A 16,510-nucleotide genomic window follows, 5' to 3' on the forward strand; every position below is an offset into this window, starting at 1 on the left:
GGGCCCAGTAATCTGATTGGATTTCGGCTGTCGGATTGGATCAAATCTTGAAAAAGAATTCTGAAATCAGATCACATCACCTAATTTAATCCTGGTTTTGATCTGGGTCAAAACAAAAACAATATATTTAATTTAAACTGTCCCTTATTACTGTACATTAATTACAAAGGAACAATCATCTGAGGTCAACCATTCAAACGTAGTCAGTAACAATTGCATCCCTTGCACGTCCAGTCAGTCCCTCATTCTGAGATCGCCTTCTAAATGCTTGAAGCTTGTCAGACATTCATGGTCCCCAGAGAACGAAGCCTACTCGTTTTGTTGATCCCCAGACTTTTACTCTGGTGCAAGTGTGGTTTTGAGTCAAATTTCTTGACAGCTGTTGAATGGATTGCCATAGTATTTGGTACAGATGTTGATATCCCCCTCACACTGAATTGTTATCACTTTGGTGATGCCCTGACTTGCCATAATCAGGTCAAAATTTCAATTTGTTCAATACTTGTGTGACCAAATACACACAAAAGTGCTGACATTCTCATAAGCCTCTCAGATCCGCCAGTGTAGCTGTAGATTCTTAGTGATTTTATAAAACTGCCCGGTTTGCAGGGTGATAACGGTATATTTGCATATTGAACCAATATAGTTATATATAGTTAGTTAGTACACAATAAACCAAACCTTAATTCACATATGTCCAGTTAAACCATGAACACCGCACAAACTGGAGTTACAAGGTTTCATATGACTACAGCGATATACAGTATATCTGTCAAATTCCAAAAGAGACGATCTGCCCGCAGCCACCGCAGAAAGACAGTAAAAAGCCCACTTAAGCAGAGGCACCTTTTTAGAGTGCATGGAAAGTGCATCCATGTAAATATTGAACACACACAGTTTGGATTTCACTCACGGATCAATATTGAAGCAATCTGGACGTTAATCTCATTTGCACTTCTGTTTTCTTCTTGGCAAAAGCTGCAGCAAACGGGCAGTGTGGGAGGTCTTGTGAAATTACAACAAATTTAGCATTTTGAAAGATTTTCACCAGATTCACGTCAATATTTAACGATTTCTGTGCTATTTGATTTTCAGTCACTACTCTAAATGTAATTTTGGCATGACAGACTAGACAAAAAGTTTAAAAAATATGTATATATGTACTGTATGTATGTATATATACATGTTTACACCACTTTGGTCCAGACTGAACTTTCTGAACAGTTATTGGATGTGTAATAACTGTAATAACTTAAGCTATCCCAGGACTTTTCCTTTAGTAGCGTCATTGGGTCAGAATTTTAATTTGGTTGTACTTTTAGCATGCAAACATGGTAAAATAAGATGTTAAACATAGTAAACATTATATTTGCCTAGCATCAGATATGATTGATAATATTGATAATTATGAACATATTAGCGTTCTGACATTATCTTTTAGCTCAAGCAGTGCTGTGCTTAAGTACGGCTTCACAGAGCAGCTATTGTGACTGTGACAACTCCTGTTTCAGTATGAATTAAACTAAAAAAGCACTGCTTGCTTAAATCATTCTTCACAGCTAGTTTGAGCCTCACTGCCATTAAGCTATTGGAAGTGACATGGAGGTCTCAGAAGAACAAGGATCAAGTATAAAGCAACACAAATAATTCCTGTTGCTGCTACAATAATTCAGATAGGCAGGTCAGTCGGGAACAACTGACAAGAACCTTCACTGTGTAAAACTGTCGTGTCCATTTGGCTCAAGAACTTATCAATAACTCCCTCTCAAGAATCGGATGAATAATGGATCAAAAAGAAAAGCTACTTAAGATTCACATTCATCTGAGGGATTAGATCAGCAGGTCCGCACTTCAAATAGCAGAAACAAATCAAGTGCTGACATGTTTTGAGGTTGGTTATTGATTATGGCTGGTTCAGTTCAGGATCTCATGGGGGACTCTCTGACTGCTCCCACGTGGCCGCTGCAGCAGAGCATCCAGCCAGTCTGGATTTCCAGGGAAAAGTGATGCTTCAGGGCAGAGGTTGGCAGCTGACATGTTGATGGTCTCCCAAAGTCAGCTTTCCCCTCAGCAACATTTCGCTGTTTATTTTTCTTATTTTCATAAACTGAATCCATGTTGGTGATTAGGCCAATCACAAGTGGGACCTTTGCTGCTTTAAGAGCCCCCTGTTTTCCACGTGGCGGCTGAGGAGGGTCATTTGGCTCGGTCCTGAAGACTTACCTCCTTGCTTTCCTCCTGCCTAATGCACTTCAGAGGAAATAAAAGCATGGATCATTTTCTTGTCTATATAGTCATTAAATATATCAAAGCAGGTATGATTGATTGTTTTTATTGTAGCCTATGTTGGTGCTCCAGTTAAAACTTGGCAGCACAGGTTCATCTTATATACAAAAAGTAAACATGAGGTCAGCACTCCTTGTTTACTGAAATGCAGTTTCTTTTAGCAGTGGTGATAAATAACCTTTAGTGGAGTTTTAAAGGTTTTTTTTATATTTGGGAAATAAGGGTATTCCGTTATATTTAGTTTAAATGTAGTGGTTGCCTTTTTAAATTGTCTTTTGGTACCCTTCACAGCAAACAGGACTATCTAAACATACACTTCTTGTCTTATATCAGATCATTTTGCAAGTGGGAAGATGAATTTATGTTTTAATAGACACTAATAAGCACACAACTTATCTGTGATAATAGAAAATGAAAACGACAGTTATATTTAGACTCTCTTAGAAATGTCTGTGTATATTGGCACATACTTCTTTAGTATTTTAAAATTAAGCTCAAATAAATGTTATGTGAGCCAACACAAGTTCTCAGTAAACATTGGAGCTTCTACAGACATCTGTCTTAATGACATTTTAACAGGGACCTTTTTTCAAATGTTTAAATTTCAATGACTCAAACCAAAAAATTAATTGTGGGAAAACATGATGAATACAGGTATTTCCATCATATCATGCTCTGTGTCATGCACAGTACAAATAAGAAACGACTTCAGACATGCTGTGAGCATGATCTTAGGTACAGTGGTGCTTTGAGCTAAATGCTAACCTCAGTTTGCTAACATGCACACAATGGCGGTGCTAACATGTCTAGTAGATAGTCTAATAGTCTAGTATAATGTTTACCATGTTTGTGAAGGAATTATCCTTCTTTAATGGTAATACACACACACAGTTTCCCCAGGACACGTTAGGGTCATTTGCAGAGCTAAAGTAAGCCAAACTTCACAGCCTGTGACTCTCCACAGCAACATAAATTAAACTCTGTCTCCCCTCGTGTCTGGCGTGACTTAGGCTAACTTAAGTATAGTGTCTTGCTTTGAACCAACATCCAATACAATCTCCACACATGTACTTGGACACGTGGTGAATATCGTTAGGTGAAATAATGACAAATATTCCATGTCAGGAAGAAACCTTCAGATTTGGTTCTGGCCCTACACTGTGTCCTCACTCTGCACTGCTGTTGCCATTCTCCTTGACCGAGCTTCAATAAACACCTCTGCTTAAGACACCCTGAGTTTCCTGAATCCTTCCTCATCACTAGAATTGACCAGCTCACAATAGTTTTCGTCACACTGTTCACCATCTTAGTTTAGCATGTTAGGTATTTCACTTTAAAACACACATTTATGTGAACCTTATGCAGGCACAAGAGAAAACTCAAGAGTCTATCTACTCAATCTAATTTTGTGCCAATCTCTCAAGTAAAGGGGCACAGACCATTCAGGGTCACTGAATGGTCTGAGCATGAAAATCCTGTTCATCATATGATATGGTTTTCACAGGCACCAGATCTCAAAACAGTTGAATGCCTATTGGAGATTTGGGGCTGATATGTTCAACAGTTAAATTAATGGACAATAATGAGCTAGATCGTTTTAAAATAGGCTATAAAAACCAGTGCCTCTATAAATTGTTATGGTCAATGTGTTAAAGTCATATTTCTAAATTGTTCTGTTTATTGAAGCTTTACTTACCCCACTGAAGGTCTACTTGCTTGTTGTCTTCAAAAGTGAGTTCAGAGGTCAGACTTAGGTGGCATGCAGCTGGAAGGGATTCAGTTTTTCTTTTTTTCTCAAAGACACTTCAGCAGCTGTCACAGGAATATAACCTCTGCATGTCATCCCACTGACAACTAGCACAAAGACGCAAATCAACTTGAGGTTTGAGTCACAAAATCATTTCTGTTTACTCAACATACAACTAGATTAAATGTAATCAGAGATGTTTTCGCTACAATGCTCTTAATTATTTCAAGACATGAAAGCATTTTTGTAAAATAAATGTTCCTGCCTGCAAGGAGAAATCTGACAGGCCTGTTTTGTGGTAAGGAGGATTACATTGAAGTGGATGTGCTGCTTTTGCAGGCTGCTCTCCGACCAGTAGGGGTCGCTGTTTCTCTCTGATGAACAGCTGGACAGCAGACCTGAAGAGATGCAACGGGCAGTAAAAGTCTCATGACATTTATAAAATCTTTCTGAAAGTCATCGTGCTTATTTAATGTTTAAAGACTTTAATATGCAGACCAAATACTAAACTTTGAGAATATTGTTTAGCGTTTATGAAACTAATGCTGTTTGGGACACGTTATCTTTTAATAGGCTAATTGTGGTATTTGCATCTATCTCAGCGTCCCACCTCTTGCTTCCAATTATCACAGGGGGCTGGACCGGTTACAAGACGGAAGACTTTTGATTGGCTGAATCAGGTGTCAATCACAAGCTGGTCCTGTAGCCTCCTGTTGGCGAATACAATCCACACCAGAAGTCAGAAAGTTAAATTTCAGCAAGGGGACATAACGGGAAGGGTAAACGCTCCGGTTACTCGGCGTTACTCTGTGTCTACCTGTCACGCTTCACAGTAATGAAGCAAAATTAGACTTTCTTATATTTTGAACGTTTCGTTATTGTGGTTTTGTAGTTAAAAAGGAGGTTAATTGTACTTAAGGTCTTGTTGGCTCCTTTCTCCGGCATTTTACGCGCCGTGCCAGCGCAGCTGTTTGCGCACCGTCAACATGACATTTATTTCATCTGAGTAACTAAACTGTCAGGGTGACATTAGTTACCGGTGACATGCCTGTTGTGGCGAACCTTGGTATGCATGTGCGCAATCTTTCACTGTGGAATAATCACGGGAGTCCGGGTGTCATCAGGGAGAGCTGATGTGGCCGTTTGCAGGAGCGCACCAGTTTGATGTCAGCTGCTTTGACAGAGCGCAGGAGTGTGGGATGCAAGAGAAACCGTAGAGACAATCCTCTGCTACTTTTATCTGGACTCAACACGGGCTGCCCGGAGCCATGGCCTCTGAGGTGGTGTGCGGGCTGGTCTTCAGGTTACTGCTGCCACTGTGTCTTGCAGCTGGTAAGTTTTTTCTTTTATCCCCACTTTTTAAGCATCTTGTTTTGCCTATACTGCTATTCATGTCAACCCCAGGTGGGGTTGGTGATTGATCAAGAGTTTATATAATAGTTTATCTGATAGTAGGGCTGGGCAATAAAACAATAATGATAATATAATTTTCCTTAATAACAATATAACAATATGTTCAATATATCGTCAATAAATGTTGAATGTATTGAATTAATTCGAATCATGAACAAATTAGCACTTAATTTTTCTATTAATATATTTATTTTGTTGAGGAAAAAGGGACTGAAAAACTATTAACTATTTGTTGAAAAAAGATTTTATCATAATTGTTTTGAATGTTCTACCTCAGATTTGTGAAGTGATCCACTGTTTGGCATCAAGTGTTTATCACGTTCTGACCGTAAATAAAAGTTTAACCACACAGCTTTTCTTCAATTTTCATTCAGGAGCAAAAATCAGCCTTTAAACTTGAAAGAAAAAAATGTTTTGACATTTATCGTGATAATTATCGATAACTAATGATATGAAATATGAAACATTTTTGGCCATATCGCCCAGCCCTATCTGATACTGTCCTATAAGTCAACACATTGTACTTACCTGTGACCTTAAAGCAAGGTCATAGGTTATATTTAACTGTGTGACTGTCATTATTTTTATTTAGCTAAATTAGTTTTCCATTCTTACACTCATGACAATCTGTGACATTGATTCAAAATCTCAGGTACACTAGTACAAACCTGAATATCTGAGTATGCAGAGTCTTAAGAACAGAAATCAAATGCATGATTGTGTGAAAACTTAATATTTTTTATGATGATTTGAGATTGACCTGATGCTGGAGGTCACAGTTCGTTCCTGTCATTACTGAGGTTTGTGCTCTCAAAACTGGGGACCAAACGAAAACAAAAGACACAGATGGTGTGTAAATTACAAACCAGGACAGTGGTGTACCTGGCTAGCTGTCATCTTTTATTGGATTTAGGAAAGGATACACAGCTAACAACAGAGCATCCAGTCACTGCATAGTATGCGTCAAAAGCACCCTTTTGGAGTCCACACACTCTGCACATTGTTTATGTCCCAGTTTGTATGTGTAAAAAATGTCTTATATTAAAAACCAGACAAATATTAAATGCATCCTTTTCTATTTATTAAAGTATGAAATGCTTAAAATAATCAAATCACACACCAGTTTAATCTCATTGACTCTGCTCTGAATAAAAACAGGTTATCTATGTGGCTCAATCAGCAAGTCAAATTGGAGTTAAACTGTATTATGTGTCTTATTATAGCGTTAATTAGTTGCTGTGGTTCTGTGGAGTTTTTCTTGTTGCCTATAAATTAATCATCAGTGTTGTTATTGATTGTTTAGCTGCTGACTGGACATTCAGCGCACACTTGTAGTGTTTATACTGTTAATTACCATTTATATTGCCTTAAGAGTGTTGGAGCTACATGTCTTGTGTTGTTTCACATTCCTCTGAGTTTTAGTCAGTGGTGGAGTTTTTTGGTTTGTTTACAGCATTCGTAACTTTGTTAAGAAAAGCATTCTACACAGATGAAGTTAGTGTTCTTGTGTCAGTCAGTGTTTTGTTTGATTCACTCTTTAGCAATGCAGATTCAGAAGATGACTCATAGTCAAACTTGGCAGCTTATTTGGACGAAGGAGAGACTCTAAGCAACTTTAAACAGACGCAGAGAGTCTTACCTTTAGAGCTCAGATATTACAAGTTCCACTGAAGAAGGCACACACTTAAACGCTGATTTAGAGTTTGTGGAGATGAAGCTCGGGGTATGATTGCACCTTGCAGACACTATTAAATGGAGTTTGTTTTAATACTGTGGTAAGCCACAAGTCAAAAATGATTAGCGTCTAATTGCCACTCGGGTTCTACTGTGGTATATGTGTAAGACTTATGGGGCTGAGGTAATTTTAAGGCTAACAGCATGCTTTCTATAGATAAGACCCACTCAGTACCACCATAATGCATCACTTGACAGCCAGACGCCCCCTTTATTTCCAAAAGCAATTGTGAGGCCATGCATTGTCTCCATTAATTCGTGGAAAGTCGTTTTAACAGTATGAATTAATAATGCGGTTGTGAGGGAGAGAAGAATTGCCTTCCCTTTTATCGTAAACATACCTTTTAATATTTTATGTTTTTTCAAAGTGCAAATGAGCACTTGTCATTCACTGCAGCTTGCACACAGTAACTGACAGGATGAAGGAAATGTAAAGTGGAAAGCAGGGAAGGTATACGGGAACAGGCAGCGTTAGGTATGAGAGAAGGTATTTCTGTCATCAGCACTACCTGCTCAGCGGCTTATTTCCTTCAAACGTATTTCTGTTTGACAGTAACATTTTAATTAAAACTGAATAGGTTTGGTGTAAATCAATAGCCATAAGCCATAAACCCATCAGCTCACAGACAATGTAAAACAGATTATTTATAAATGTATTTATTATTTATTATACATATATTTCTTTATTATTTGTAACTCATGGCTGGAAGGTAAATAGGTTTCATTTCTCTTCCCTCTTGTTTTGGTCCATATTTTCGGTTCTCATGTCGTGTGTTTCTGGGGCAAAAAAATATTACTTTTTGGCCACCCAGTGGGTGGGGAGGAATCACACAGCAGCACCGTAGATGTTATCCGACACCTACACCTACATTGTTACCCCTACTGTATATGATCAGTAGTGTAATATATGTTGCTTTTCTCACATCCTAGTGACAGACTTGTCTACTGACGTTACATAGCCTGTGTTTCCTGTTGGCCATCTGACAGCACCTCTATTGAAAAGTACAGAACTGCTGGGCCCATGTGTACACAGTCTCTTTAACACACACACACACACACACACACACACATACACACAGCTACAGTTTTGCTGATCAAATAGGCCGCTGTTTATGTGTTTACTGGCAGAGTTTGGAGTGTGAACATAATTATGAGCATGCACTTGCACCAAATGTCTGATTTGGTATTAAACCTGTAGTGTGAATGTACAACAGGACAGCTGTGTTGAGTTTGGCAGGTTGCAGCAGAGTAAAGCACTGAAGCAAACAGAGGTGCACATGCAGATGCTTAGCTGCTCGGAGCATCACTCTGTTCATGCTGCGTTAGGTTTAAATTTGAACTTGAAGACAAAATACATTTGTACAAACATTGTTCTGTGTGCTGTGGTGCTGCATCACAAATCTTGAAGTAGACACTTTGGCACCATCATGATGGTCCAGAAGAGAGAGGTGGTTCTGGAAAAATAATGCTTTAAACCCCCTGAAATTGTACTTGTCTCTTGTGATAACAAACAGCCTATCCAATATCAATGCACATGGGAGCAAAACCATTTAATCAAAACCACATTAAATCAAGCAGAATCAGAACAGAAAATGTAGTAGAAATTCTGTGTGTTGTTGGATTAGTTAAAATCAAAGGTCATGTGAAGAAAAGCAAACTTACTGACATTTAGAAATGTTTTACCATTGTTTAACATAAAAATTATTAGAAAGAAACTGTCAAATGTGCCCCTGCCATACAACCTACTGTCTGTGCTTACAACTCATAATGTTGAACTGAGTTGATCACACAATACAATGAAAACTCAAATGCAGCAAATTCTTTTTAGCCATAATCATTCTTAAACATACAAGAATCAGAAAAATGTCAATAAGTGCTTCACTGTGCTTGTTCAGTCTGTAAACCAATCAAGATCAGAGAAAAAAAAACAAAAATGTCAGAGGTAAAAAAAAAAAAAGTAGTAGTTGAAGAGTAAAAGAAGAATTATGAAAAGGAGAGCAGGAGAATACACTTTTGTAAGTAAATGTCTAATAAAAAAGATGTATTTTTACATTGAAATAACCTGATTATGTGGTGTAACCCACGTATAAAACACTAAAATTAACACCTGTAGCTTAGAGCCAAACAAACCATGCCATATTAGTTTTTGGCTGTTAGCTAGCAGCAAACTAGCAGGCTAATGTAACAAAGCTACTGACATTTATAAACAATAAAACACCCACTTGCTCAATTCAGTACACTTTAATTGCCATAACATGCTTATCCTAGCCACTGTTAGCTAAGGTTAAGTAAATGAATGTCAGCAAATTTCAGTTGACTTCAGTGTTATTCTCTACTTGTACTACTGTTATGCTGCTATTACTGTAACTTGTAAATAGTAGGCTATTTACCATACTGTAACTTTCAGTTGTGGCTACTGTAGCGTACTTATATATATCTACTGGACCACTGTACAGTTGCATAGTTTTGGATTAGTTAGCTAGTAGATGGCTAGTCAGTGGTTATGTTGGCTAAAATTGTATGAAGTCAAGTGACAGAAAATTAATTAGCAACAATGATGGATAATTAATTAATCTTTTATGTAATTTTTAAAACAAAAATTGCACAAAATCAAAGTTTACAGTTTATAAAAAATTGACTATTTTAAGTTTTTTAAAAACTTTTCTATGATAGTAAACAGACCATGTTTGGGTTTGGACTGTTAATCGAAGGAAATAAGGCAAACGAAGACATGAACTTGACCTCAGGGAGGTTGGACTAGTCACACTTAGTTGAATATTTTACAGACCAAATGATCAGTCAAGAAAATAATTGATATACTATGAAAATAGTCATTAGTTGCAGCCCTGAATGAAATTAGCTACTCTAAGAAGTTGTGGTATGTCATGTACTTATGCGTATGGCATCTACCAACCACTTAATATACTTAAAGTTTCATGCTCTGTTGAAAATTGTAAACCTTTGCACAGTGGTGGTATAGATTTGATGTGGTACGCTCTTTAATATTTTCTTGGAGGGGTTTAAATTCCTCTGTAATCTCCCAGTGCTCTGTCTTGCAGGCACCGCACCTCCGTATCTTTTATCATGACATTTATGTTTTTGGGCTCAAACTCTGAAGTCAGTTGGCCTTGATTTCACATTTGAGGCTGGTTTGCTTCTCTTGTGTTTAGGCTTTGTGTGGCTCTGTAATAGCAGCTTTTACTTGGAAAGACAAAAGCCTGATTCAGATGTAAATGGGGATTCCTGCAGTAATCTGATGTCTGAAAACAACGGCAGTTTATTTTCATTCTCTGTGTAAAAATCTTCAGATGGTGAGTCATACAGCAGAGGCAAATGGTCAGGAAGACTGCGGTCAAATGTCTGCAGGCTAGTAGCTGGAGCCGAGCCATGCAGATACAGATAGATTATCTGTATGTCTAACTAAAGATACTACAGGTTGTCTTTAGATTTGTAACTCTGTGCCGATGAATAATGGGAGCAGCAGGCTCCAGACTGCCAACCTGGGCAAAATAGGCAGGTTTAGAGCTCATTTAATGCCACATTCAACGAAGATAAAATGCAGTGGGCGGGAATAGAAATGTTGTGTGGACCAAAAATTAAAGATTGTGAGTCATTCCCTCCTCAATCACCCAAGAGGCTTAGGCTGAAAAAGTATCTCATTTCACTCGTTTGAAAAGTTTGAAAAGGCTACAAAAAATAATGAACAATGATGATTAAGTGCTTTTGTATGTTGTTGTTTTGGTGCTTTGAGTGTCTGGCGTATCAAGCATTTGTGCATACTTTAAACTTAATCACATAGATAATCTACTGATGTTGGTGGCTTTCTCAAAGATGACAGCCCCCATAACATTTATTTACTTTTGTTAGTTTTCATTGGTCTGTATCTGAGCACAGGGAAAACAAGGAGGTTCACTTACTGCAGGGCTCCAGCAAGGGAGAATTCAGAGCCAAGTCAAATGTCAATGAATAGGTCCATTGAGTGTGCAAAGATAAATAAAAGCACCATTTTCAGCAGTTAATTGTAATTTTTCAGTAGCAGCTGCCCAGACGGGCCAATCTCTATGACTGAGATGGTAACTCATGCAGCCGACCGGGTTGTAAACTTTGTGCTTGTTGATATATAACCGCAAAGAGAAAATTGGGAGGTCAGACTGTATGTCCACATTTTGTACAAGGTTACTGTGTACTTCCCTCCCCACTGCGCTACCCCCTGACCTAAAAATGTTCAAAGAAACGTAAGGCGGAAAGGGAGTAATCACAAATTTTGCACAAACTGTGAGTTGTAAATGTTATGTGAAATAGTATTTGAGCAGATTTTATGGTTGTGGGAAAAAAAAGTAGAACCAGGTTGTTAAAAAACTCAAAATGTGCTTCATGCTTAGGCCTTAGTGGTGAAATAGGTAAGTGTCTACAGCAGTGTGGTTCATTTTGGATGCGTTAATTGATGTTCAGTCAGCAGGTGATGTTAGCCGTTTAACTGGTAAAAGCCCTGATCAGGGCAGATGGTCAGTCTGACTCTGGGAAGTGAGCTGCATTATGGATCAATACATCAATGAATGGTTTTTGGAAGTCGTGTTTGCACTTAAGTGTTTTACTTTCATCATGAGCTCAAAGGACTTCCTTCATGTGCCTGGATGTAGTGTGTTTATGTGTGTGTGTGTGTGTGTTTGTGTGTGCGACGGGGGGAGGGTTCGGGAAAGGGTGAGTGTGTAGTGTTATATAATTCAGTGTCATGTGCAGTGACACATCCTAAATACTGAACAGTGCATTAAACTCAGGATGGACTGAATTTAAAGCAACTACCAATTATTTCATTGTCGTTTAATCTGATGAAGATTTTCTTCATTATTCAATTAATTGTTTGAAAAAAAGGTGGGAAATGTCCGTCACAGCACACAGTCTAACACCCAAAGATATTCAGTTTACAGTGATATAAAACAGAGAAATGAAAACCAGAGATCGTTTTGCTTAAACAATAAATCAATTATCAAAATAGTTGCTAATTAATTATTAATTAATTGAATAATCATTGCTGTTCTAAAGGAAAGAAAATATACATTTTTTTACTTTACATAAACAAAAATCTACATTGGTCTCTTAAGTTGACAGATTTTATTTATGCCCTTTACATTTATCGCTCACACAAATGAAATTAAATTAAGTGAATGTTGAAAATGCAAGAATTACAGTGAAAATATTACAAAAAGTTGAAATGAACATTAGCTGTCAAATCTCATTTTAGTCCTTTTATCAAAACGACTAAAACCAAACATTAGTTTTAGTCACTGGTCATGACATGTCAGACTCTGGAGGCTCCATGTGGCTTGTTTCATTTAAAGTTTTGGCAACCAAAAGTTATTTTCCTATTTTAAAAACTCAGAGGAACATCAGGCATCTGCTGTGTGACGCCGTTCTGTTGCAAAACCTGTGGAGATGTTGTTTTGTATAGTTTCATCTTAAAAAAATATCCAGTTTCAGTAATGCTCACAATCCATCAAATGCTATGGGAGAAATATTGCAAAATGATATCTTTGTGAGGCACTTGTGCAGCATGGAGAGGGAGAGCTCACTGCAGGCTGCTCACTCAGTTAAGTGTCTCTCTTAACACCCAAGGACTATCGGGTGATTACTGTACTTCAAAACAAACGTCAATTCCCTGAATGACTAAATTAAGCTCAGGCTCTTTTTGTGATGCAGGCCAGATAATGAGGTTTGTGAGTGTAAAGTTTGGTTTGGGGAATGTTCTGGCTTTTTATTACTACGTGCAGCTTTGCTACACCAGGAACATTTTAATGAGTTTCAGCACATGTTTCTCTCAAGTGTGTGTTTAGTTGATCTCAGTGACGACTCCTGACCAGGAAGCTTGTTACCGCTGCCAGCTTCCGCACTTTATTACTATTAAATGTTAGTTAATCCCCACAAAGCAATGAAGACACAATTGAATTTAAGGTCTATCGTTTTATCGTTGCTTTTTATGATCAAAAGGTAAGCTAAAGGTTGGCTGGTAAATCTGTATTTATGTCTTTGTTTCTGCAGCTTGCCTGTTCAGGTACAATGCCCTGTCCTTTGTCTACCTCATCTATCTCCTCCTTATTCCACTCTTCGCAGAACCCACAAGCACAACAATGCAGGGTAAGTGTAACTCTCTTTGAAGCTTCACATGTTCGATGACTTTGGCTGTGTCTATCCCCTGGATGTTTCCCAAAAGCCTCCAGTTTGAACTGCAATACTGTTCTCTGTAATATAAACCAGCCCTTCTCCAGAGGACTTGAATTTCCTTGAGATGAGGATGGATTTGGCACATAGTCCAGTCCATGAAAAGTAATATTGGTTAGTGTGGGCATGAGTCCATCTATTATAATAAAAATGATCCATGGCTAGCCAGATCTGAGATAGAAAGACGTGCTCCATCAAGGCCAGATCTAATGTCAAACATTTTAGGCTTAGGTTTGGTATATTTGCACAGATAATTGCCATAAAAATGAAAAAAAAAAAACGGAACACACACGCTTTACAGTTGAAAAAAGAAACCTAAAAGAGCCTGTAAAATGTCTTTCAGAGAAAAAAAATAGAAACGTTTGGATGAGGGCGTTTTTTTATATTGGCTAACCACAGTTATCGAAAGGGGGACATGAAAGTTGCTCCACTGATTCTTTAGATGGGTTTCATGATCTGCATGTAATTGACAAGTGTTATTGCCACCCCAAAAGTTGGTGAAGTAGCTTACATATCACCCTTCGACAACTACTTAACCTCCAAAGAAATATAAATCACAGTTGACTTCTTGATGCTGAGGTTTATGAGAAGCGACTGAGGTGACTGTTCTCCTGACGGATGATGAATGTGGGATTGCGGTCGGCAACTTCAGCCGCGCCTTTTAAGCATTCACCCTCACCGCAAAGATACTAAACATAATATGGGCTTCTGTAGAGAAGACCACATGCAGTGTTTAATAATACATAAACCTGTGTTGTTGGAGGGAACAACATCCAGTCCTAAGCTGTCTCTGCTCGTATGCAGCAGAAATAACAATCAGGAAGTAAAGAAGGAAGAGAGTTACAGGAGGGAGCAGAGGTAGTGCACCACTTACTCTCTCATCAATAGTTAAAGAGACGTCTTCTAGTAAAGCTCCATTGTGGTGGCTGTTGACTTCTAACGTGGTTCACCACATGGCAGTTAAGTTCAAATTTACATGTTTTTTTTATAAATATATTTTTTATTAGTATAAAACATGAGCTGAGCCTGTAGGCAGAAAGTCCTTTCCCCCTATTTGAGATTATGTAATGTTGCCCAAATATATGATACACACTTCAACACCGACAAGAAATGACAAATCAAACTTCAAGAGAAATTAAGGCTGCTTAAATGTTTTATTTCTTAAAGATGTTTTAGCATAAGAAATAAAGTTTTTTTTTTCCTGGGTTATAAGGCTTATAAAGGTTAATTCAGTGTGTGCATTTATTGCAAAATAATTTTATTACAGTGACAATATTTACCTAATTTATTCTCCCATTGGAAGGCAATTTCAGTTGCAATTTTGAGGTTTTACTGCGTGGGTAGTTATGTGGTTTCTATTATCTCTCAGAATCAGATTTTATGACAATGTTAATATGGTATGAAGTACAAACGACATATGATACAACACAAACAATGGCCCCCGACAGGAATGATGTGGAAAAAATTAAGAAATTACTTGAACAAAGGTAAAGAAAAATCTTCAAGAAGGCACCTGCTTTACATAACTTGCATTCTGACATTTGGACATTTTTTCACATTGTTATACTCACCTCACAGACAGTTCTGTTTTTGTAACAGTAGTTACAGACCCTCTGATTCGTATCCAGACCTTTATATCTCCCAGTATCTTTAGGGATTCTGCTGTAGCAAACAATAAAGTTACAAAAATGTTTTAGCACTCTTTAGAACAGCTACTGGTGATGTTATGTACATATCTGCTCCCAGTTTGTCATTTTTGTTTAGTAGTTTATTTCTCTTATTTCCACATAACCAGTTTGATATAGGCAGTATAATGTAAGATAATTTTGAATAAGGGACATAAGTCTTTGTCTCTCAAGTTAGCAGCTTAAACGAGCCTGTTCACAGCCGGGGTTGTCGTAATTGCTTTTGGTACATAGTAATTCACTAAAGTTTGCATTTAGGGTTAAGATTGCATAAATGACTGCATTTATCATCACACTCCTGCCGATCATCATTCAGATGCAAGCATTATTTAAGGAGCTGCAGCACCCAGCAGGTGCCTCCAGATCAGCAAGTTGGGGTTTCCTCAAAGACGTGTTTCCTGGCTCAAAAGGTGGTACAGGTTGCAGAAATAAAAGCAACTGCCGTATGCTAATTATTAAAAGGCTGTCGGATAATTAAGAACAATTCCCAGCTTTTAGACATATTTGAACTAGGCCTTGTTTCCATTTTGCCAGTATAACTTTTTCCCCTGACATATAAAAACATTTAAATGTCAGAGTGTTTGAGAGGGCAAATCTAAAGGTAATCAAAATAGAAGAACAATATCCCAACTCACAGCCTCTTAAATGCTCTAAGTCTTAAGGTCATCCATTAATTTTTATTAAAAATAAGAAAACAAAAAAATTCCAGTGAAGCAATGAAGATCTTTTTGTTAGGTTTTAGTTTAAACAATTCAAAGAGCGGACCAGCAAGAAGATGAACAGTAATTCACTTTTATTCAGAACACAGGTAACTGGACTTGAGGGGAAGCGAGCGCGCGGGACGGAGCAGGGTTCTCTGGCTAACTTGGGAATGTTGCAGCGATGGCAGGCAATGTCTCCAAATTCGGCTGAGGTCTCTCACTGCAAACAGGCAAAGGGAAACGGGCGTTAGCAAAAAAGGGCAACAAGAATCACTTCTGCGGTAGACAAAACTTAGAGGATTGAAACGCATGTTATCACAGTAGGTAAACTGACGAACTGGCAGGGAGTGTCTGAAGATTTTAACAGAGTGGGTTGATTCTTGATTTGATGAACCTCAGGTGAGTGGAGCTGCAGGTGGAGAGCCAGAGAGAGGGAGCCAGGATGACATGCCCACAACACACACAGACAGACAGACAGAGACAGACAAAGACGGGAAGGGGAAACCACAAGAAACAAGAGGATGGGGGAGAAGGCAGAGCCAGTTTTTTTCCAGGAAGCCCTGTTTGTGAACAGGAGTTTATGGGAAACATTTTTACCAGCTTACGTTTATGTAACCTTTAGCCAGACACTGTTGTGTTTATTGTAGAGGGGTCATGTACAGAAGCATAAAAACAAAATAAGTGAACATTACACATGTAAATTGCCACAGGCTCTTCTAGGTGTAACA

General features: G+C 38.1%; 1 protein-coding gene across 3 annotated transcripts in view; it reads left to right on the forward strand.

Moving 5' to 3' along the window:
* The first annotated feature begins 4,800 nt into the window (after positions 1–4,800).
* The window catches only part of LOC119901807 (piezo-type mechanosensitive ion channel component 2), an 86,766-nt gene continuing 75,056 nt past the window's right edge, over positions 4,801–16,510 (forward strand). For 2 of the 3 annotated variants that reach the window (XM_038717492.1, XM_038717493.1), the window contains exons 1-2: positions 4,801–5,365; positions 13,217–13,312. In XM_038717492.1, coding sequence (XP_038573420.1) covers positions 5,302–5,365; positions 13,217–13,312 — 160 coding nt within the window. In that variant the 5' untranslated portion in view covers positions 4,801–5,301. The remainder of the gene's footprint in view (positions 5,366–13,216; positions 13,313–16,510) is intronic. The other variant, XM_038717495.1, reaches the window with a different exon arrangement.

This window comes from Micropterus salmoides, unplaced genomic scaffold (genome assembly GCF_014851395.1).
Source record: "Micropterus salmoides isolate LMB-PRFRI ecotype aquatic unplaced genomic scaffold, ASM1485139v1 Ms_hic_scaffold_14, whole genome shotgun sequence".
Taxonomy (NCBI): domain Eukaryota; kingdom Metazoa; phylum Chordata; class Actinopteri; order Centrarchiformes; family Centrarchidae; genus Micropterus; species Micropterus salmoides.